The 25718-nt window shown below is 37.4% G+C and overlaps 1 protein-coding gene across 4 annotated transcripts in view; it reads right to left on the bottom strand.

Moving 5' to 3' along the window:
• Positions 1–350: 350 nt before the first annotated feature.
• SppL (signal peptide peptidase-like protein) overlaps positions 351–25718 on the bottom strand; it is a 68279-nt gene continuing 42911 nt past the window's right edge. For all 4 annotated transcript variants that reach the window (XM_083140301.1, XM_083140300.1, XM_083140298.1 and 1 more), the window contains exons 6-11: positions 24047–24159; positions 20555–20706; positions 17627–17788; positions 12144–12259; positions 7252–7396; positions 351–1518 (exon numbers count right to left, since the gene is read on the bottom strand). In XM_083140301.1, the coding sequence (XP_082996427.1) occupies positions 1450–1518; positions 7252–7396; positions 12144–12259; positions 17627–17788; positions 20555–20706; positions 24047–24159 (757 nt within the window). In that variant the 3' untranslated portion in view covers positions 351–1449. The remainder of the gene's footprint in view (positions 1519–7251; positions 7397–12143; positions 12260–17626; positions 17789–20554; positions 20707–24046; positions 24160–25718) is intronic.

Consider the following 25718-nt stretch of genomic DNA (forward strand, 5'->3'; position numbering starts at 1 on the left):
TATTTTCAACAACTAAAATTTCAGCCACACTTTCACCAAAGGAATAAGAAAAAAAAAAATTTTCCACTTTATTTTTTAAAGTCAATTTAATTTAAGAATATCTCACAAGAGTGTTTTGTCTTGTATTAGATTCCCCTCCGCAATTCCTTCCGGAACATGTCAAGGAATCGTGTAAAATAACAAATTTACTTCGAAATACAGAAATCTCTCTTTTGGTACACGATTTCCAGACTGTCAAGACAAGCTAATGCTACTTCGACTGAAATTGCAGGAACTAAATATGTACTTGAAAGGAAAAAAAAATACAAAGCTGTTACAAAATACTGATAACAATAACATTGTACAAAATAAATGCTACAAGAAGACATTCTTTATAGCGCAAAAGAGCTGTACAAAACATTTTCAGCCAATAAAATCAATTCACCAGGAACTGTGCATTTCATTATCGCACATTCTTTTGAAGACAAAAAAAAAAACTGTAACAATATTGAACGGTCCTGTCACATACCTCTTCTTTACTTCCTGTTATAAAAAAAATATGACTATACTTCACAATATCATGTGACTAGGGTATTACTGGAGATGTGGTCTCCGAGTCTTAACAATTGTGAACCTTGCTGTATTGTTGCCACTGCTTGTCCATTGTTGAAGACTGTAGGGAAGGAACGATACCTGCTTTCAAAACAAACTATTGAAGTTTTGAGTTTTTGAACAGTGGCAGGAAGAAACTGTTGAAGCAAGAAAACAACGGTATAGCCAATTTTGTTGCCTATTGCATCACTCACACTGTTGTTCACTTGGCTCCAGTTGAACATTAAACTGTCTTTCTTGTTTTGTTTTTACAAGCGCGTGTGCAAAATGTTTTGCTTGCTGTACACTCATGTTATATTATAAACAAATTCACGTCTACACCATCCTCACATCGAGCATGTATATTGCAACAGCATTACTGTTTATTCACAACACTACTGAAGGAAGTTTGCGCTTTCAGATACATCTATGAACACAACTTCAGGAAAAAATGTTTTTTTTTTGCACACATACTTTCATCACATCACATATACGCAGTCTTCTTGCCGTACCTGGACATAACACACATGCACACAAACATATGTACACACACTCTCACTCTCTCTCGCACACACATCTATATACACATTCATGTATGAAATGTGCAACGGTCAGCGTACCCACTGCATTGCGATAAGTGGTACAAACATACCCACTTCCATCAAACATCAGCGACCACTACAACATGATCTTGCAATGACGAAAAAACCCTCCAAGACATACCAGTATTGCTCCCCGACAATATTTTATCACAACCACGAGCAACACTACGATACTATGGCAGTGTTTCTTACTGGTGTATCCTATCACTAAACTTGCTGCCCTAAGGGTGACGCTGGCTGATGACTTCGGATTTCAAACGAACATCTTGCAATGCTGTCAGACTTCCTGGTGTTTGGAAGGGGGATGGGTAATAAATGGCTCGCTCCACATCCTTCGTAGGTCACCCTAGAAAGAAGAAACATAGGCACATAATGTGTGGAACAAAAACATACATGACGCATCAAAGTGTCCTAATACTTTCATAGAATACAAATGTTCTCAAAAGATTGTACCAGGGGTTACAAAAAATTAATGCAAGTAAACTATTGAACTTTCGTTAATGAAACCAGTCCAGAATGAATGAGAAACTCAGTTTTTCTTAACACCTACAAATGTTCAATGTATGCACCACGGGTGATATGGCACACATCAACACGATAGGAACGCAAATAGTTTGAGCGTGCATGTTTCGTTAAGCTATGTGTTCATATCCCAGCCGCTAGGCGACTCAAATCACTCACAGTGTTTTGTGCAATGTTTTGGTCCCCAAGATCACCGGACCTTACACCGTGCGACTTCTTTTTGTGGGGTTTCATCAAAGACAGGGTATTTGTCTCAGCGATGCCGCGTGATATCGCAGCCCTAAGGGAGCGTATCATCACAGCGATAGACACTATCGACAAGCCCATGTTGATAAAGAGTGTTGCAAGAACTAGACTATCATGTTGATGCGTGCCGTGTCACCCGTGGTGCATACATTGAACATCTGTAGGTGTTAAAAAGAGCTGTTTGACTTCCTCGTTCGTTCTGGACTTGTTTCATTAACGTAAGTTCAATACTTGACTTGCAATAAATATTTGTAACCCCTCAAGTATTTATGAAACACACGGTATAACAGGGTGTCTACCAAAATATCAAATCCAAAAGTCTTGACTTTTTCATGTTTTTTTCTGTAATCTTTATTTATTGGACCCCTCCTTAGTTAAACTTTGAAATTAGCAATTGAGAAAATAAATATATATTTAATGAAAAGCTCCTATCAAAACACCAGTTAAGATGACAATTGAAGCTGCATTTAACAGGAGAATTAGACTTGCTTTATCTATTATATTCTGGACTGCATTTCCCAGAATAGCAAGGCTCTGGTGTCTGGACTCGCAGCCAGAATAATCTTATGTGGAGCTTGTGTTGTCCCTATATATTTGTGATTCTTCCTTCAACCATCTTATCTTACCACCATTCATCCTCATCTTCGTCATTAGCCAAAGAAGAAGAAAAGTGAAGTAATATAAACTAAATCAATCAATCAGTCATTGTGATAGCAAAAATTATAGACACAAGTATAGGGTGGGCCATCGGCTGGTTTCTTTTTAAAAGCCTGATAAAATAAACACCGTGCAATATTTTTCAAAGTTTCTTGCTTTATTAACAAAAGTACACCTTCCAATTAGTTATGGAATATAATATCATTCAAATGGCTGCCGCAGCTCGCTTGGCAGTAGCCTATCCTGGCAACCCAATTTTGCACGACATTATCGATGGTTTGTGGTTCTATTGCACGAATAGCAAGATCAATATTGTGCTTAAGTGCCTGAATAGTTTCTGGATTGTCAGCATAACATCGATCTTTAACGGCACCCCACAAAAAAAAGTCCAACAGCGTCAAATCTTAGCTTCGCGGAGGCCAGGCAACATCACCAAAACGGATGATTACATGCTCATTGAAAAAGAGCGATTGTTGGACGGCTTGTAACAGTTGGGCTGAAAAGTTCATAGGCTGACTCATAGATGGCATTACTAGAATTAAATCCATGTGATTTTTACTTAGTACTAACCTTCAAAAGATACGTGTATAAATTTCACAGCTGCCGGATAATTAGTTCGTGAGATATAGCATTGTGAGTGAAGCAGCTTTTGTTATTGTGAAAAAATGGATAAAAAAGAATTTCGTGTGTTAATAAAGCATTGCTTTTTGGCGAAAAAAAATACTGTTGAAGCCAAGGCTTGGCTTGATAAACATTATTCGGACTCTGCACCAGGAAAATCAACCGTTCAGAAGTGGTTTGCTAAATTTAAACGAGGCGAAATGAGCATCAAAGACGATGCACGCAGTGGACGCCCCAAAGAGGCTGTTACCGACGAAAACATCAAAAAAGTCCACAAAGTAATTTTAAATGATCGTAAAGTGAAGTTGATCGAGATAGCTGAGACTTTAAAAATATCAAAGGAACGTGTTGGACATATTGTGCATGAATATTTGAACATGCGAAAGCTGTGTGCAAAATGGGTGCCGCGTGTGCTCACAATCGATCAAAAGCAACAACGTTTTGATGATTCGGAGCAATGTTTAGCGATATTCAACCGTAATAAACACGAATTTTTCCGTCGATATATTACAATGGATGAAACATGGCTCCATAACTACACTCCAGAGTCCAATCGACAGTCAGCCGAGTGGACTGCACGTGATGAACCGAATCCAAAGCGTGGAAAGACGCAACCGTCGGCTGGCAAGGTTATGGCATCAGTTTTCTGGGATGCGCATGGTATTATATTCATCGATTACCTCAAAACGGGCCAGACCATCAACAGCGATTATTACATAGCGTTGTTGGAGCGTTTAAAGGATGAAATCACGAAAAAACGGCCCCATTTGAAGAAGAAAAAAGTACTGTTTCATCAAGACAATGCACCGTGTCACAAATCAATGAAAACGATGGCAAAATTATATGAATTAGACTACGAGTTGCTTCCCCATCCACCATATTCTCCAGATCTGGCCCCCAGTGACTTTTTCCTGTTTGCAGACCTTAAAAGAATGCTCGCTAGAAAGAAATTTAGCACTGATGAAAAGGTAATCGCCGAAACTGAGGCCTATTTTGAGGCTAAAGAGAAATTGTACTATAACAATGGCATCGAAAAATTGTATGACCGCTATAATCATTGTATCGCCCTCGAAGGCAACTATATTGAATAATAAAATCGAATTTTGTCAAAAAAATATTTTTTACTATGTTAGCCTACGAACTTTTCAGCCCAACTGTTATGGCACGTAGCACCATCTGCTGGAACCAAAGCTCGCTCACGTCTAAGTCAGCAATTGATGGAAAAAAGAAATCTGTTATAATGCCTCTGCAGCACTCTCCGTTGACCGTAATGTTGTTGCCATCGTCATCCTCGAAGAAAAATGGACCAATAATGCAGCCACTCCACAAATCACACCAAACAATCACACGCGGAGGATGCAGTGACCTCCCTACGACAACGTGTGGGTTTTCCGAGCCCCAAATACGGCAGTTTTGCTTGTTGACATAGCTGCCTATATGGAAATGCGCCTCATACGAAAATATGATTTTTTGAGGAAAATCGACGTCATGTTCGAGCTGCTCTAAAGCCCACACAGAGACGCGATAACGAAGCGGGTGGTCATTTTGCTTCAATTCCCGAGCAAGTTGCACCTTGTAAGCGAATAATCGAAGGTCTTTATGCAGAATTCTCCTGAGGCTAGAGCGGCTAATGTTCAGTTGCTGAGATCTGTGGCGAGTTGAGGTTCTCTGGTTTAGGTGCACACTTTTGGCAACAGCAGCAATATTCTGGACTGAGCGCACTGGACGAACACGAGGATAACTTGTGTTATCACTTAGCATGCCACTCTCACAAACTGTCTTCACAAACTTCCATACAGCATTATTTCGTCCAAAATTTCTTTTCAACATTTGCACTGTTTCAGCAACACAGCACTCGCTTTGGAAATAAGTTTTCAATATTTCCCACCGTTGTTCCAGAGTAAAACAATTCCTTTCATACCGTGGAGATATGGTACTGTGTTTCTGTCAAGGTTTTGAGTGCGAATGAGCTGCAGCGTCAAAATAACATGTACTTTAAAAAGAAACCACCAGATGGCCCACCTTTTATAATGTCTTGACTTTTTATTGACTTGCTGATTACTTTTTCTTAATTTTCATGACTGGTACACACACCCTGTATAACCACTGCTATGTGTTTTTGTTTTAAGTCCACTTATATATGATAAGCTAATTGGGACCGGGTCTACAGTTTCAAGTGGGGTCTGAACCACTGCATATTGAACCTGGGATAACCACTTCTATATATTAAAACATAATACAATAATAAATCTTATTTCAAAAGTGGCTTTTGGTATAGTAGGTAGCACTGTTTCATTCTGGTGCATACAATGTTTTCAATTTTAGACTACAGTCATACAGGAATATATATGGAAATCACACATATATTTAAATATTTTTGTTATTTAACATCACCTCTGCCACTTTTGGATAATTGTGACGATTAGTGTCCAGGTCAGGACTCAAACATGGCAACTTGTTGATGAACTGACAGTCGACCTCAGAGCTGACTAGTTCATATTAAGTAAATGACATTTGCACAGATGCTAATAAATAATGCACTACGTCCTGAGTGACGTATTATTTTCCATTATCCTGACTTCTTATTCAGTGTGTTTTCTGTCACTTGTGGCTAACTGCAAAGATGAGGATGAGTGATGATATGAACACCCACGGCCAGCGTGGGATTTGAACCCAGGACCCCTTGCACTGTAACACATTGTGCTAAACACTCCACCACAGGCCAGCACTCCAATTATCAATGCCCTCAATTTTTCTTCAGCTCCCTGAAAACTTACATTAAAAGAGGGATTGCTATTTGCAGGAGGAGGCAAATTCTAAACGAAGACTCTGGGATTCAGCTGATTTGCACTAACATAGAATAACTAAAAGTTGTTTAGTGACACGTCTCATTCTCTCTTACAAATCACAAAATGCTTTTCACATACAAGACCTACATAAACAAGTTTTTACTATTCATATCACCGCAGTCCCAGGAGATATGAGAAGCTCTAAAACTCAAAGAAGAATATCTCTTAACATGTATTACCAGAGGCATGCTTTTTTCGTTTTTGACGAAAACACGAAATGTGAAAACACATTCTAATATTAATTTTTTATGTTTTTGAAAGGTGTGACCTGTATTTTGCTACCCTGTCTTGTCTTAAATGAACTGCAAAATGCGAAATAGACTCAAACACGAGATTTAGAATCTATTTACTGAAGTGACACTATCTGAAGTGTGACTAATCCTGTGAGTTACGTAATTCACGGAAAATTGATTAAGTCTGCTGTAAATATTTGAGAAGCAAAAATGGACTCCTTTATACAAGAATAAACTTAATACTCTGGTAACTACATAAATATGCTATTAGAAAGAATATGTTCATTTTGTGTAATAAGTGTATTTTTTAAATATTTTATTTTATTTTTTAAATGTCCTTTTACATACTGCATTTGATCCGATTTTTCACCGCTATAACACCAAAATTTTATTTTATTTACCGCTATTGAACCTGAAATTGACACTGCTATTTATTTACCAAAAATATGTGCCTCTATTTATTACATATTTGAATGTTCCCCCTCATTTTGTAAAACCCCAAAAAATCTGATTTAGTTTATTTTACTTCTCCTTTCTGCCAATTTTGGCTAATTGAGAAGATAAGGATGAATATGATAAGATGAAAGACGAAGGAACGCACATGGACAACACACAAAGAAGTCTCATAGAGGATTATAATGGTCCAGATGCTAGAGCCTCGTTAGTCTGCAAAATGCAGTCCAGGGTGTACTAATGGAAGTAAGGTTGACAATTGGTTTTTAAATAATTTTTTCCACTATAATTTTAAACAGTATTAAATGAATCTACTGTCTTCAATATCGTATATTAATCAAGCACATGATATTTATTCAGCACTGTTGAAACTTAATGTTGGCTCTTTTTCCAATTCTGGAGGAAAAACTGTTATTCCAATTCTGGAGGGAATAAAAAACTGACATTTCCTACATTTTCACCCCTAAGATGATGTCCCTGATTTAGCAACCAACTCACCTTCAGGTAGGCCATTGTGAGGAGAGGCAACAGGGTAAACGGTACCAAATACAGAAGAGCTGGTTGAGCTGCCTTGAACACCTCAGACGACACGGTCGCTGTGAGGAGGCCCAGGAAGTAGCCAATCAGAGAGCAATGGAAGTAGCTGCAACAAGAAAATACATAAGTGATACAACTTGCAGAACTTGAATTCTTCTTTCATTCCTTTTTGATGTTACAGAAACATTACAGGTTAGAGCTAAGGCTTAATTTATACCACTGCATCGTATTGGTTCAAAAATTATCTACAGGATAATCAGAGACAGTGTGCAAAATGTCAAAAGTTTATTAAATTTCATGACAAGGCATGTGGAACGGTTATATTTCAAAATTTCAACAAGGCTACTCGGCTTCTTCAGGGATATTAAAACAGCTCACATACATAGTTAAAAAGCAGTAGTACATGTACAAGGGTGAAGGTTATAACATGTTGATTCATACAGGAGGGGGTACCTTTCTTTTCCTACGATGTTGGCTCATGGCCAAAGTAAAGTTTGTCTCAATGTACATTAACGATGGACTGATATGAAGTTTTTGCTGATATCAATAAAGTATCAATACTGATAACTACAGATCTAAAATAAATTGCAAAATATTCCATGAAGAATCTGAGCGGTTCATTCACCTCTTTAATTAATTGATGTTACTAAGTGACTGCAACTTGAAAAGAAACTGCATATTTTGACATTTACTTTACCAAACAAGAGCACATGGAATATACCTTTACATTCATTAAAATACTAACGAAATGGCAGGATTTTGAATTAAATTAGACCATTATAGAAATAATGGATCAGTAATATTACCAATAAAGTGATACATAGAGAAGCCTATTTTGGACTAGATCAAAATAGTACCTATATTTTGTCCCACCTCTAGCTTGTAATACAGGCTGTCTCATAAGTAATAGCGCAAACTGACACAGGTGAAAGTACATGATAATAGAAGCAAAGTCTCAGTAAACATGGGTCTGCAAATGAGCTGTTTGAGATAATCGCGAATATGTGATTACAAGCCACCACTGACTTCGTTGTTTGTAAATGTCATTCTAGTTGGTAAAATGCTAATAATGTGTGTGAATGTGTGGTTACAAGCCGTCATTGATTGCATTTTGTAAACACCGAGTGCTTTACTCCTTGCGCAGTCCAAGGTTTGCTCTTTGTTTAAAAAAAAAACAGAACATTTCTGAGAGGTGGTGTTGTATGGATACAATCAGTACACAGTCTAATCGTACTGTGGGAGTCACGTCAGTTGTGCTGGACTGCGTAGTGAAAATGGAACCTTACAGCAACGAAGAGTATGCGGATATGCATTCTGTGAATGGTTTGGCTAACAGCAATGCACACTTGTACCAAGAAAAATACCCTGCTTGAAGGCACCCCGAGAGTAGCACATTTACTAGGGTATATCAGCACCGCAAAGAATATGGTAGGAGAGCAGGTAGACCTGCATGCATTACACCTGAGGATATGGTGTTGGAAGCAGTAGAACTCTCTCCAGGAACCTCGACGAGGAGAATTGCCGCACAACTGCCATAAGGCACAATAGTGTATGGAGAATTTTACATCGCAATTCACACTACCCTTACCACCTCCAACGATTTCAGTGTCTCAGTGATACGGATTGTGTCCCTTGAGTGATGTTTTGTCAGTGGATGTAACAAGAGGTTGTACTCAACCCTCGTTTTGCAAGTAACATTTTATTTACAGACGAAGCGGGGTTCACACGTGACGGTATTTTTAATTTTCATAATTCTCATGTTTGGAGTGTAATAAACCCAGATGCTGTTCATGAGGCACCACATCAGCAACGTTTCTCATTGAATGTGCAGTTAGTAATTGTAACGTAGAACATACATACTAGTAAAGTAGTGCTATATTTCTTGTTAAAGTAATGTTCAATAAAAGCAATGAGATCTTCTGATTTTTCATACTGTATTATTGGTATTTTACCAACTAGGACGATGTTTACAAACACTGAAGTCAGCGACATCTTGCTTCTTTGAGGTCAAGATGTTCCCTTGCTGCTGGATGCCACGGATGACACCACACCAAAGCAAAGCACTGCCTTTGCAGATACCATCAAATAAGTAATAAACTGTTGAAACAGCATAGATTGAGTTAGTGCAAGAACACTTGCTTAGTTGTCCCAATTACACCTTGGGGAAGAAAAAGTTGCAAGAGATCGAAACCCCTCCACCTTCTGTTAATTGAGTAACATTTCTTGTCCGACTCAAGTGACCTCAGTACAAAATCCTCATTCAGTCCAAATCATGCATCTGAAGATGCAGCCTGCAGACATTAAAACTAACTTTTCCAGTGTCTGGTGAGTGTTTCCTACTTCTTTCAAATGTTTTATATTCCCTCTGGCCAGATCTGAACAAAGTATCAACATTTATCGATATTGTACAATTCAATAAACAGGACAATGAATTACTCATGTTTGACTGGCAGCTTTTGTAACTACAAAAATAGAAGTTGTTTTTCAAAACCAGAAACAATAATAAAATAACATACTGAGATGTGCATTTCCAGACAATTTATTACAATGGTAAAATTACTAATAATTTTATCAACAAACTGGTCCTGATTATAGACCAGAAACTTTATCCAGCAACACCTCACACCAAGTATTGATTAGTATTGGGCGATATATCATTTATATGATATATCGTGATATTGAAAAAATATCGTAGAGGCGATATCAACTAGATAATATATCATCATGATATTTTGGCAAAATATCGTCACGATATTTACGTGATATTTCATCATGATATTTGGTAATATATCATCATGATATTTTAGTGATATATATCATGTCAGCAATATATTGTCATGGTATTTGGATATATTGTGGAAATGATATATCACCAATATCACAATATGGAAAAAATACCATATCATATCGTCTTTGACGATCTTTTCTTGACGATATATCGTGATATCATCTATCCCTTTTATTGATCAGTCATCTGCGAGCCAGTGTTGCCAAACAAATGTTTTGTATAAACACTGTGAGCGGCCATGCTGTGCACTAGTGCTTTGAAAGGGCAAGCAAATAATTTCAATAAGCTATCCAAGCTCTTAGAGGGTCATTTCCTTTCCTCTTAACTAACTCTCTAGCCTTCTTAAACCTGAAGGTTTATGGCTGCAGCAACAAAGGCCTTCCATCTTTCCCTATCCTGAGCAAGATCTATATAGTATTTTCCATCCCTACAGATTTCCCTTAGGTCCATCTTAACGTTGTCCCTCCATCTTCGTCTTGGTCTTCCTACAGGTCTCTTATCATCAGGTTTCCCAACAAGAATCCTGTAAACTCCTCTTTCCTCTACCATTCGTGCCACATGGCCTGCCCACCTAAGTCTTCTTGATTTAATTATTCTAATAATATCTGGACATGAATACAAATTATGTAGTTCTGTAGTACAAATTATGTAGTTTAGTCGGTAACACGTCTGACAACCATGCTAAAGGTCCCGGGTTCGATCCCCGGCCGGTTCAAATCCGGGAACTTTTCTAACGGTGGAAGCAGCCCCGGCGCCTACCCAGCGTCGAATAACATGGGTACCTGGGGGAAACCCTGGGGGGTAAAGGCAGTCAGGGGCATGATGCTGATCACATCACCCCACTCACGACCGGATCAAGAAAGTGTGGGGCGTTACCCCCACACCCCCTATACGCCTTCATGGCGTGGTGCTATGCACAGGGGAACACTTTACCGTTTTTTTACCTTTGTAGTTCTAAATTATGTAACCTTATCCACTCACCTGTCTCCTCATCCCTTTTAGGTCCAAATATTTTCCTAAGGATCTTATTTTCAAATACTCTCAATTTATGTTCTTCTTTCAATGTAAGGGACCAAGTTTCACACCCATATAATACTATAGGCAAAATTACTGTTTCGTATATTTTGTATATTTTAACTTTTAGTTTCTTAGATATTAAACGAGAAGACAAAAGTTTATGAATAGAAAAGTAACATGCATTTCCTGAATTAAGCCTACTTTTTATTTCCTCTTTAATATAATTCTCATTTGTTAATATTACTCCTAAGTATTTGAATTTGGAAACTGGTTCAAATGAGTTATCAATAATTAGATTTTGATTATTACCTAACGCTTGGTTTTGGCCAGTAAGCATATATTTAGTTTTCTCTTTGCTAACTTCCAAACCTATCTCTTTAGCAGTTTTGAAAAATATTTTAGCATTATTCTTAATTATATTTATATCATCCCCTAATAAGTCTACATCATCTGCATATGCTAACAACTGAGTCACAACATTTAATTTTAGTCCTTCGTTAGTTTCTTTTACCTTCCTAACAGCGTATTCTAAGGCAAAATTAAAGAGCAATGGAGATAATGCATCTCCTTGTTTTAACCAATCATGAATTGTAAATTTGTCACACACATTAATACCTACACAAATTGTACTTTCTGTTTCACTAGTGCATACTTTTATCATATTAACAAGCTTCTTAGGTATTCCAAACTCTACTAATATATTATATAATTTATCTCTTTTGACCGAATCATATGCTTGCCACCTGAAATACCTGCTCCCAGTGTATCAGCTGCCTTCCCATCTGCTGTGAATGTGAAAACCAAATGTTTAAATTCCCATCGCAAAGGGAAAGGCTAGCTCTGTCTGGCAGAGAACAAAGCATATAATGCCTCCAGCAGTCTTCTAGCGAGTGGAAACAGTCACGTGATGTCTGTCTGAGTCCTCATGAAGGCAACAGACCTCAGAGTGGTGGAAGCAGTCCAAGGATAAACCTTCTAAACAACTGAGGAATAATCTGACCCATTCCTAACAAGATGTCAAGCCAGGTAAACTGCAGTAATAACTCACCTTATTTTGCTCAAGTGGTTCGGTGGGGGCACACCAGTCTCGCCTAAGTGAAGGGCCTGTGACTTCTTGTAGGCATCATACCTCAACACGAAGCACAGCAATAATCCTGGCATTACCTGAAATGTTCAAAAACAAAAGTAGTATGCACAGGTCAATCTGAAATTAAGCTGCAAAAAAATATTTCTTCAAAATTAAATGCCTTACGGTCTGAACATTAATACTGTATTTACACATGTGTAATGCACACCCTGGATTTTGATGGGGGAAAGCAACAAACAATTATATCTTGTATACAATGGGCAGTACAATTCATGGCCTCCCCGATGGCGCAGTGGTAGCGTTGTAGCCTTGTAATCAAAGGGTCCTGGGTTCGATACCCGGTGGAGGCACATAGTGGTTTGGATCCCACTTTAAACTGTAGGTCCAGTCCCAATTAGCCTTACTGTGTATAAAGTGGACTTAAAACACCAACTCAATCAATCAATCAGTACAATTCATGTTCAAGAGGTGGCTTTCTTAGATGTAGGTCGTAAACCTGTTGCTATGCTGAGCAAAAGTGAATGACACATCATACCTATTCAATGAGTCACCTGTTGCTATGTGAACCTAGAGGAGAATATAGTTTTGTGAATACAATGAGGCACCAACCCTCACACCACCTTCCCTCCACTGTGTTTAGCATCCCAAAGATTTCGCTTCAATAATCAGTTTGTTTATTCTGTAGTAGAAGAGAGAGAAAAATTATGTTATGGATTTGAGCACTCGGGAAGTTATTTTCTATTATTTCTTGCCCAACATACACCACTGATACACATCTCGTGTGATGGGAGGTGCATGCTCAAATTCTGCCAGAACAGCACGGTGCTGCTTTTCTCGGTGTTGCAAAATATCTGTTACAAAGTGAAAATTCATGGCAATGGCCATTTCACTTCTATAGTGTTTTTAAAAAAATATTACTAATATTTTGGTAATTTATATTTGCACCTGTTGATACATACGTGCTATATGCAGTGACATAGCAAAAACATGTGTGGTTTTAATGTTGGCTGTTCGAATTGTTCCGTTCAAAATTCGCACCACAGTTTTTGTGGTCAAAACTTTGGAAAAAAAAATTGTGCATTATACATGAGTAAATACAGTACACCTAAAAATAGACTACAATTATTTTTAATAGGGGCATGTTTATATGCAATTTATACCAACACAGACAGACTACAGATATAAAACTCACCAATACCAGTAATGTGTAATTCTACTGATAAAATACAAAATGAATGATCTATGTCTTTACGGCGTACCTTCTGATTGTTAATCACAAAAGAAAGCCATTTATCTAAACTAGATTGCACAGGAAAAAAACAATTTCACATAGTTTAGTACAGGCCATCTGGTCCCTGGAAAATAATACGGAAATATGTAAGTATACGATTTCCTTCATTCTTGCAATATTTTTAGTAGGGATGGGCAGATATGAACTTTTGGCCGATACCGATAAAGTACCGATATAAAATTTACCGATACCGATAACCGATATTCTACCAATCAGATATAAAATTAGAAATGGACCTTGAAGAACCTAAAAGGTTCATTGACCTCCTTAATAAATGTGTGTTTCAAGGTGACTGCAGTGCAAAAGAAATTGCATATTTAGACATTTACTTTTTTAGAAAGTAGGGCATGGAGATTATCTATAAAAATTACAACAAAATGGCAGAATTTTGCACTAAATTACCAGATATTTATCGATATATCGGATCGGTAATTTTACCAATAAACCAATACTCCTATATCGGCTAATACCGATGGAGTACCGATTAATCGGTCCCATCCCTAATTTTTAGGTACAAGTGAAAGTATCTCCCAGGGCTACAACTTGAACTGCTGACCAGGAGTTAATGTTGCCATAATCAACAGATTATTTGAGAAGTATAGTAGCAGTGAAGAACAAAGTGTACACTGAGCCTTGATATCTGCAGTGTGATTAGCATGGCTTGAATTCAAGATTAAGCGAAAGTAAGGAGACAGGTTAAAATTATCAAATTTTTAAAGAAACCATTTGAATATTTGCATCACAAATATATCTGTGTAGCTCAACGAAAATTAGAGCTTAGGTGCAAATATTAGATTTTATGTAAAAAAATATGTACTTCTAAAGAAAATAACGTAATGCACCTCAAATGTGTAAAAAGATGCAACATTTCTAACACCATAATTTGCAGACATTTGTCATTTTCACTTAGCTGCATACAAAAAAACATGAAATCTTGTTAAAAGGTCCCGAGGTTTGCCATGAACTGCTTAAAATGCTTTTCAGCAGCGGTCATCAATTCTCATCCTGCTGGCTCCACTTTGTTGCAAAAAATAAACAAAATTTTGCATTTTGCTTAATATCCACGATATTTAGACTTTGCAAAAGTACCATGTGACATTATTGCAGACTGTGCAAGATTTCTACACTCGAAAAGCATTAGCCAGCAAAAAAAGGTACACCATGCCATGAAGGCGTATAGGGGGTGTATAGCCAGTATCTGTGATTAAATTCCAATCAATATTTTCCGATACCCATATGTATTGCTCTCAGTATCCGTTTAGCCCTCTTTAGAGAAAAAGGAACTTTTTTTTTCCCACTATGACCCTTCACAATAGTACAAATTAAAAAATGCAGCCTGCACTATGAACATTTCTCATTTCAGTTTTCTGTCCGTCAGAGAATAAGCATTTATCAGTTCCCCAGGAATGGTTCGATCACCTTATGCGAGTTCTTATGAAGATGCAGACGAGAAGAGTGTAATACACCAACATTTTGCTTCAATTTCTATGCTGTCATGTCAAAATAATATACATGGTGGTTCATAAGTCAGTTGAAAGTAGCAGGGTCATACCAACGTTACGTGTGTGATATTTTAGACAAAAAATTTAATGTACTAGACATGATATTGGATTAAAATATTCATAATGAACTGATTTCATTCAATTATGAAGTACTTCGTGGTGTCTGCAAACAAATAAAAATGCTTGAGTATATAGTTGCAAAATTAAGAAAATAGATATTTTTATTCACGGAAAAACCCATCCAGTTACAATGAAAACTGAAGCTGTACTTTAACAAGAGACTTGCTTTAATTAATAATACATGTAAAAATTAATGCTTCAGACTTCATTGTAGATTGGGAAGTTTTTTACAAACCTTCAAGCATGCAAGAATGCAATTCTTAAGAAACTTAGTGAACAAATCTTAACCACAACTCAATTCAATTTCAGATTTCCAAATATTGAATTTTATTAAATACCAGTACAGGTATATAACAATATAAATTCATTATACTGTTAAAAATAGCAAAAAATCTTGACCAAAAGCATAATTTCTTGACTTTCTCTTGATATTGTTGACTGGTAGACATCCTGATTATAACAAAAGTGCATTATGTGTGTCACTTAAAAATGTAACAAATTTTGACTTCATTTGTCTGTGAAGCATATAGCTTGAAGATGCTATAGCTTGACCACAAGGAAAAAACCTTCCGTCCAAAGCGTTCGCGCAACTTCCCTGCCGTTATCGGTGTTTGGGGCAGTGTTGCCAGGTCAGATTTGAAAAATTCGGGAGATTGTTCCTTGGGAAACCAGAAGATCTGCTATAAAATCCGATGATCTAATAGTAGCGGATGAACGGCGCTGGAGTGGCGCGCATTGTTTACGGTGTAAACGTACAGATGCTTTTGTAACAATGGTGCTAAACCCAGCACTCTGTGTTTGGCTGAACATATACCGAAGATCTCCATTTCAGGAGTAGACATGTTTCAAACAAAAGAAAGTAAACCGCCCGAGGGAACCGACCAACATTTTTCATCTCTTCCGCATTTTCTGGTTAGAGGGTGTGTGGAAAACACCCTCAAATTTGCCCTTTTTCAGCACCGACAAAAGGGGTTTGCGATGCCTCTATTATCACGAGGAATTTTTATGACAGGAAATGGTAGAAAGTTGTGTTCACAGATGAAGCTAAGCTTTCGTTGTCGGCGATTTTCCACAATCTTTCAAGTCGAATGCTAACAATAACAAATCAATTTGCCTTCTGCTGGTGTTCGGTGTACAGCTATCGATAGGGGTGGGCACGTTTCCTGCACCATAATGAGAAAATGCATTACGTATGTGAAATATATTTGGTAAATTAGATAGCATGTCTTCCTCAATAATTCAAGATGGCAACGCTTATGCTAGGATGCCACCCATCCTCCCCATCTGCTAGAAATACACACACACACACCCACAAACACATGCATGTATAACATAATTTGCCCACGCTACGAAGTCAGTGTTTCTACCTCGTAAGGCAAGTACATTTCACTGTGTTTGTATCACTTCATCCATTTCATCAGTATTTCATTCATCCATATTGTCGTACTTACCCGTAGAGGCACAAAAGCGATGTAAAATAACTAAAATAGAAATAGAGTTTTGGGGTGGGATAAAATACAGCCATCTAAAAATAGTAATGTAGTAAAAGTAATAAAATAATGTCCTAGCACAATTGAGTAGCGTTTGATTTGATTTTGATTTGGTGTTTTAAGTCCACTTTATGCACAGTAAGGCTAATCGGGACTGGACCTACAGTTTAAAGTGGGATCCGAACCACTTGTGCCTCCACCGGGTATCGAACCCGGGACCCCTTGATTACAAGGCAACGACGATACCACTGCGCCATCGGGGATGCCCGTGAGTAGCGTTTGACATAATTTCACAGTTCAAACAGCACTTTTCACGGCTGAGTGAAGTTCCACTCCACATATCCCCTCCATGTTCAAGTAAGATGAGCAGGAAACGTGTTTTTAAGCTGGCCGTTGGAGGTTCCATAGCAATAGTTTATTATGGAATCCTACCGAGAAATCAATAGGTCTGGCAACACTGACGTTGGCCGCTCTGAAGGCTTCTTCCTCCTGTCTTTTTCCCCCACCCGCCAGCACGATGGGGTCTGCGCATGTTTCTTTCCTTGTGGTTCCACTATAGTAACTTTTATTGGTGAAATGTGAAAATTATATGAATTCACTAACAACTAAAACTTAATGCAATTAAAAATAATAATAATTTCCATATTTCATTTTGTTATTTGCATGGAGTAGGACCACTTTTCGTGGAATAGCCCAGCAGTTACTAATAATGTATTTTTGATTGATTGATTTGGTGTTTAAGTCCACTTTATGCGCAGGAAGGCTAATTGGGACTGGACCTACAGTTTAAAGTGAGATCCAAACCACTATGAGCCTCCACCGGGTATCGAACCTGGGACCCCTTGCTTACAAGGTGGCGACGCTACCACTGCGCCATCGGGGAGGCCCTAATTAATGTATTTTTGAATTTATGCAATGCTTGCCATGAATAACTGAACACAATCATGAAAATCTCTTATTAAATTCATTACAAAAATCTACAGAAGAAAAAGCATTAATTTAGTTAAGATCTAAAAGATTGTGTGGTTATTGGAAACTTACAATATCTCCCAGTCCAAGCATGGAAAAATGACCAGAATTGTGCATGCTGGGGAACACCAATTTTCCCGGCAAGGAGAGCTTCGGTGCTTCTTTCACCACTCCGCCGAGATGCAACTTCCGGGCAACCAAACCAACTGGATTCTCTGCTGGCCGTGTTGCCACCTGCAGCAATAAACAATCATTTAGTAACAATGATTCATTTTGAAACCAATGCCTAAGAAACTTTCACATGTTGCACCAAAGGTCTGGTAAAACCATGCAAGATTTGTTATTTTACAGGATTTGAATAAAATTTTAGAACTAGAGGCACAGGAGAGGAAAAAAAAATGTGACATGAGCTGACAAGGCTATTCTTGAGGCTGAATCTGTAATATCAATCATGTTCGTGTGTTCATGCCATCTCTTTCCCATCTTTTTTTGATGTTTGCCCTACAAATCCTTTAACAGGAATAAATTCTCTAACAATTTTGAAGTCAAATTTTCTACAAAATTACATGTAAAACTTATGTGGAAGGGAGTATGAACGAACCTCTTTTCAACAGCCATCTTTCTATATTTTCTTATTTAATTTAGTACTCACCTTCCCCCAAATTGACTGAGAATCCAAGCAACAAATATACAAAATACCAGATAACAGTTGGGCTGAAAAGTTCGTAGGCTGACTCTTAGATGGCGTTACTAGAATTAAATCCATGTGATTTTTACTTAGTACTAACCTTCAAAAGATACGTGTATAAATTTCACAGCTGCCGGATAATTAGTTCGTGAGATATAGCATTGTGAGTGAAGCAGCTTTTGTTATTGTGAAAAAATGGATAAAAAATAATTTTGTGTGTTAATAAAGCATTGCTTTTTGGCGAAAAAAAATACTGTTGAAGCCAAGGCTTGGCTTGATAAACATTATTCGGACTCTGCACCAGGAAAATCAACCGTTGAGAAGTGGTTTGCTAAATGTAAACGAGGCAAAATGAGCATCGAAGACGATGCACGCAGTGGACGCCCCAAAGAGGCTGTGGAGTGTTTAAAGGATGAAATCACGAAAAAACGGCCCCATTTGAAGAAGAAAAAAGTGCTGTTTCATCAAGACAATGCACCGTGTCACAAATCAATGAAAACGATGGCAAAATTATATGAATTAGACTACGAATTGCTTCCCCATCCACCAAATTCTCCAGATCTGGCCCCCAGTGACTTTTTCCTGTTTGCAGACCTTAAAAGAATGCTTGCTAGAAAGAAATTTAGCACCTATGAAGAGGTAATCGCCGAAACTGAGGCATATTTTGAGGCTAAAGAGAAATCGTACTATAAAAATGGCATCGAAAAATTGTATGACCGCTATAATCGTTGTACAGAGTGTCCGAAAAGTCACGCAACCCGGTGTTTACGACAGTATAACGGAATAGCGAAACAGAATGAGAAGAAACGCTTTCTGCCAAGAGAATGTCCTGTATATTGGGAAAATTTAGAGAGAAACATATGTAAGAACATGCATATTTTAATAACAAATAAGCAAAGTGTTGCCAAAGGCGGAAAAAAAATATTTGCAAATCGTGTATATTGATGCACAGAACTCACTGAGGTGAATTATTGCAACATTTCACAATACCAACGAACAATTTGGATGGCCATCTAATGAATTTGACAGAAAAATAACTTTGACGAAGTTTCAAGAACATTGCAGAAGGGAATAAATGGGCTGTTCCAAAAATCGATGTTTTCACAATATTACGCAGGACACTGGCAACACTGTTGCTGTCACGTGTCACTAACAGATGTCTTTTACCTCAGGCTATCACACTAGGGCACTTTTAAATACAAAGGAGAAAGTTGGTTATTCTCGAACATATGCAATAAATTACATACACCTTGCAACCCTGAAATGTGGGTATCCCTAAATGCTTCTCTTACGCAAGAATATGAGGATGTTCGGATATATTCTTTAACAATAAACACTCTTTCCTGTGTAGAATATGGCATTTTAAAAAAACACACAGGACGTCAGGATAAGTAGACACAATCTGGAATGCTGTTCGCTGCAAACAGCAACCACCTAAGGCACAGAAAACATAACAATTGATACACGTTCTTCTGTACCCACATTTCAGGGTTGCAAGGTGTATGTAATTTATTGCATATGTTCGAGAATAACCAACTTTCTCCTTTGTCTTTAAAAGTGCCCTAGTGTGATAGCCTGAGGTGAAACACGTCTGTTAGTGACACGTGACAGCAACAGTGTTGCCAGTGTCCTGCGTAATATTGTGAAAACATCGATTTTTGGAACAGCCCATTTATTCCCTTCTGCAATGTTTTTGAAACTTCGTCAAAGTTCTTTTTCTGTCAAATTCATTACATGGCCATTAAAATTGATCGTTGGTATTGTGAAATGTTGCAATAATTCACCTCAGTGAGTTCTGTGCATCAATATACACGATTTGCAAATATTTTTTTTCCGCCTTTGGCAACACTTTGCTTATTTGTTATTAAAACATGCATGTTCTTACATATGTTTGTCTCTCTAAATTTTCCTAATATACAGGGCATTCTCTTGGCAGAAAGCGTTTCTTCTCATTCCGTTTCGCTATTCCGTCATACGGTCGTAAACACCGGGTTGCGTGACTTTTCGGACACTCTGTATCGCCCTCAAAGGCAACTATATTGAATAATAAAATCGAATTTTGTCAAAAAAATATTTTTTACTATGTTAGCCTACGAACTTTTCAGCCCAACTGTTAAGTGAAAAGTGAAGATTATCCCCATTATCTGGATAATTTATATATTACATAAAATACATCATACCTAGTACAACCACAGCCAGTTGGAGTTATTGCCTCCTTATTTTGTTGTTGGTATTTTCACCCAGAGTCCAAAAAAAAATTTAAAAAATGAAGTTTTAACAATTATGCAAAACTCTTGCACAGAGACACTCACCTTAACCATAACGTTAGTATTGAATATGTAGGAAGAAAAGAACACCCAGAAGACATCATATATTAGGAGCCCTGTGAGTAGGAGCGTAGACACCTTCAGGCTTGGGAGACGTACAAATGCAATAAATGCCACACACAGACCCATTCCCATTGCTGAAAGAAAGGAAAAGCACACATTTAATTCACTATGTCAGTCTAGATATATTTGGTGCAGGAATATAATGTATTCATGTAATTAACAACTTTAATTTACGTTTGGTTGACCAATCAAATTCAGCTCCTTAGTCTCTGTAATATTGCTTTTTAGCTGTATTATTGAGGTAAATTAATACCCAATTCTGTACTTTAAATGGTCTTATTGATGAACAACCAGCCCAGGTGACCTAATGGTTTGGGTAGCTTTATCATTAACAAGGATTTCTACGCTCAAACCCTAATTTTATAGACATAGTGTGCAATTAGGAACACCTATAAATACAATTCTCTGATAAAATAAATTCCAAGGCACACTGGTTTCGGTGCTCTTAAAATAACACCATTAGGAACAGTTTGAATTACATCACCAGTAAAGCTACAAGTGTTCTTGGGTTACCAAATTTGATATCCTAGTTCAATTTGAATTATCATGCTTAGTGATGTTCCAAATATTCCTGACCATGCTCCATAAATTAAATATATTTTACCAATGTCTTTGTGGTTAGTAGAAAAAATCATCGTTGCAAGTAAAGAAGTGACTGAATGTAATAGGTGGTAAACTGTAAATTTATTTACAAGTTGATTAACACATTGGGGTCTCACGAAGGGCATACCCCGCAGTGCACTTAAAGTCAATGTGAACAAACGACGGGCATAGCCCATCCTGTGGTATGCAATCGCTTTGCCGATTGAACGACGGGCTATGCTCATACTTCGTCTCATGTGCGTGTTCATTCAAGCCCCTCTGTTGAAATTCCGACCGCTAGGTGACTCATTTGATGTACTGTGCATTCTTTAGAATGGCGTTGTTAGATCCAGACTGCATAGCAGAAATTCTGCATGAGGATTCCGCCTCAGAGTTTGAAGTTAGCAACAATTTTAATGATGCAGATGAATTTGTAGATTTGGAAGGTAGGTTATATTCATAATAATTAATTGTTGACAATATAAACAGTGTTGCAAACTCTAGTACTTTATGAATGAAGTGAGAAGAGGTAATTTTTTTGGGTCTATTCATCTTGCCTCTGGCTTGATTCTCCTACATACACTGATGTATTTTTAGTTTTTCCATTTATTATTTTGTATAGTGTATGTCAAAATTTATTTTATTTATTTATTTGTTTAATTTTTACAGATGACGCAGAATCAACTGATACATCGTCTGGTCCTGTCCTGCAGCCACTTGATTATGATTATGTAAGTCTATTAAACTATTCATAATATCTAGACAATAGTGAAAGAAAACTACACGAAAATTCACGTCAATGCTCTAGAAGCAATTCTAAGCGTATGAGATTTTTCATATTTTGAAATATCCAAGAGGTTTTTAAAATGGAGAGGAAAACTTGAAAAAAATCGCCCATTCGAATGCCAAAGGTCCAGCCAAGCCTTGGATAATGATTGGGTGAGCTAAAATGGTTCCAAAAATTGTAAATACTGACAGCACTTGTTCTTTGAAATTCAATGGCTTACTAATAATAAATCATATATTAGTTTTATAAACTATTAGTATTGCTGTAAATGAGGTGTGCAAATAATAATATAAGGTTAATAGTGATATAATAATTAAAATAGTAATTATTATTAATTGTTTATTTGAATAATTACTATTCATTTGGGTAGGAATCCCAGCAGTGGTGGGAGGCCCCCCAGCGAAAGTATTGAAATAAAAAGTGTTTTTTTTTATTGGTCTGGTAAAAAGTATGCTTTGTTTATTGATAGTAAGAAGGTAGCAAAGGAGGTTATTAGGATGTATATGGTTAAGTATATTAGTCAATTGTTGTCCAATGCTTCGAGTGCATATATTGTTGTTATGTTGAATTGGAGGCTAAGATTCATTGGAAGATTTGGTGCTTTTACGTAAAAGCATCGCATCCGCCAATAAAACACCAGGATCCAGATCAAACCAATCACAGGACAGAATAAGCTCTGCTCTTATACTCACATATTTAAACTTATACATGGTCTCCAATTCAGCATTCCCTGATGAGAGCAATATACATGCTCAAAACATTCGAAGCTAACATTGAATTAACCTGGCTCGTACCCTGAGAACACTTGTTCGAAAATAACACCATATTTTACATCCAAAGTGATTAACATGCTTAAGGCCCCAATGGGACCATGATCTTGTAATATCGATACAGTTGTTGGAAATAAAACAGAGATCCAACATGATGACAAGCACTCACTTATTGTAGTAATATTGAGCCTAACAGAACATTACCACATACTCACTTTCCAATCCCACTTATCTTTCTGTGCATTCATGTTGCACACTTACAGAAATGCACTGCACACCAACACATCTCTAATTGCATAGGCTCACAAGTAGTATACATTTTCAGAGATTTAAAATATGCCAAATGGAACAGCAGTACACAAGCAGCATTGAACATTCAATTTTAAGGAAGTAAAAATGCATAATGCTCTATTCCTAACACAGAAAACACTGTAGATTGCTGCTGGTAACAGCCTAGAAAAATTAAAACCTTGTGTTCATAGGTGCAGACAATGCATTTGTCTATGATAAACACTTACTGTTGTATATACTCGTGAGTACTTTTTGAGCTCTTAGTGTCACCAATATCAGTTTCTGAACTGCAAGGAATTTCAATGTGGGGAAAACATTGTTGCACGACATTGTGAAATCAACATTTTGGGAGTTTACAGTGCTTTTACTGTGCCACATATAAACTGACCATGTGCCCTTGCACTAAAATCCACAAAGATAGTCACAAGTTAAAAATATCCCTTAATCACTCAGACAAGTCAGTCACTATAAAAACCATTTGGGGGGGGGGGCACATATTTACATTACCCACACGGGAAAGATTATGAAAACGAAAATTATCCTTAACAGTGTGGAAAAATTTAAAAGTGCAGCTAAGCTGCTGTATCGGTAACTGCCAATATGACTGGTGCAAGTATCAGAGAGTAAGTTTTCTACACAGATACCAGATCTACTAATTGTAAAAGTGCCATGAATGCAAATTATCCTGTTAATTGTGCAAAATACATAATTTTAGTTAATTTTAAAACAATATTGTGTGGTAAAAGTCAATTGTATAATTAAATTATAATTATTTTAATATTCCGAATATCTTTTATGTAATTTTTTAATACTTTACAGTAGAATTCAGATATATTTATGGGATATAATTGCAACAGAATAGTTCTATATATAACAGCTTTTAATTGTTACGAGGGAATCTAATATTGAAAGTTACACAGAGCTTTGAATAAAGGAGTTTCTAACACAGGTCAAACCCTAACAAGACACATAACCTAAACTTACCATCCATAAGCAGCCAATGACCAGTCAAGACCCAGATACACACGATGGAAACTGCCAATGACAGCGAGAGCAGCTCTGCACCCGTAAAGCGTCCACACACACCAAATGAGATCCTGCAAGAGCAAGGAAGCAATTATTTACATCACAATCACATGGGTGCATACGAGTCAGAGGCCAAAATTACTGACCTAACTATTAGATCGTTGCAACATGAAATGTCGGATTTAGTAGTGAAACTTTAAACAGTAGTAACTTTGTGGAAGGAACTTTTATTAATCAAAATTGGCACCACTTGATGCTATACACTTCTCCCAATGAGATACTAGCGCCTTAATGCCACTTTCGTAGAAGTTCGACGTTCTGAACTGAAGAAACTCCTCAAAGGTGTGTTTTGACAGCTGCTTCATTGGTGAACATTTTCCCCACCAAAAAATGATCCAAATGCTTGAAGTGATAGTCAGTTGGAGAGACATCTGGTGAGTATGGTGGATACGGAAGAGTCTCATAGTGCAAGCTGTTTAGTTTTTGCACTATTGTTCTTGCCGCATTGTTGTGAAGCACTAAAACTTCATTTCTGTTGACCAACCTAGGTTACTTAACTCATAATACTTTATGCATTTCAGCCAGCTGGGTGCAGTACTTATCAGCATTCATTGTTTCAAGAACGAATAGTGAAGAATATCAAAACAGTCACCATTATCTTCCTTGGATCAAGAATCAGTTTTGGTGTGTGTTTTGGGGCCTCATCAGCATCTATCCATTGCGATGATTATCGTATAATATCCATTTTTCTTCACGTCACCACTCTGCGTGCAAAAACGGGATGTTTCAGTTTCAGGAGAGCAGAGAAAGACACAGACACATTCCAGGAGATGTCATCATGTACTGTTCATGGGGAACCACTTGCACAGTTTTCAGTTTGACTTTGCCAAGTTCTCTAAGTGCTGGGAAACTGTGGAATAATGTACACCCAATGTCATTGACATGTCCCTTACAGATTGGCGAGGGTCAGACTTCAGTGGCGCTATCAGCGTGTCATTTTTTATGGCTGCTAAGATGTGTCCACATGGTCCACTATCGAGCATCATGACCAGATCAGAGTTTTTGGAACTATCACTGTATGGTTCGTTCATTCACTGTATCAGGTCCAAATGCTCTGTTGATGTTCCTCGCTGCCTCTGCTGCAATGTGGTCAAATTTAAACTCTTAAAGAAAATGTAGGCACCTTTGACTTATGTCCATGGTGTATGTATACAATCACACAGCACGCTAGCACTCAACAGATTCCCTGCTCACGTGTATGTGTACCAGCCACTTTCCGATACACTGGCACCATCTGGCAGCGTTTGGGAATACCCAACTTATGTCAATCCGAAATCAAACATTTCATGTGCAACGACCTGTTAATAAAATTAGATCATCATTAGTGGAAGGGGGTCTAAATCTATGCAACATACCCATAGCAAGTCTTCACACACACATTTCAGATAAGGGAATATGATCATTATTGCACTAAACACACTGTAATGTACACAGGGAGACGTGGTAACACAGTATAAAGCTGAGAAGAAAACATGGCCCGCAAATCATAAACCATATTTATTTTTAAGCAATTATGTTAATTAAAAGCTCAAAAAATGCTTTTATAACTGAGCTACTTCGTCAGTACAAT

Source organism: Lepisma saccharinum, chromosome 18, assembly GCF_977018435.1.
Source record: "Lepisma saccharinum chromosome 18, izLepSacc3.1, whole genome shotgun sequence".
NCBI classification, from domain to species: domain Eukaryota; kingdom Metazoa; phylum Arthropoda; class Insecta; order Zygentoma; family Lepismatidae; genus Lepisma; species Lepisma saccharinum.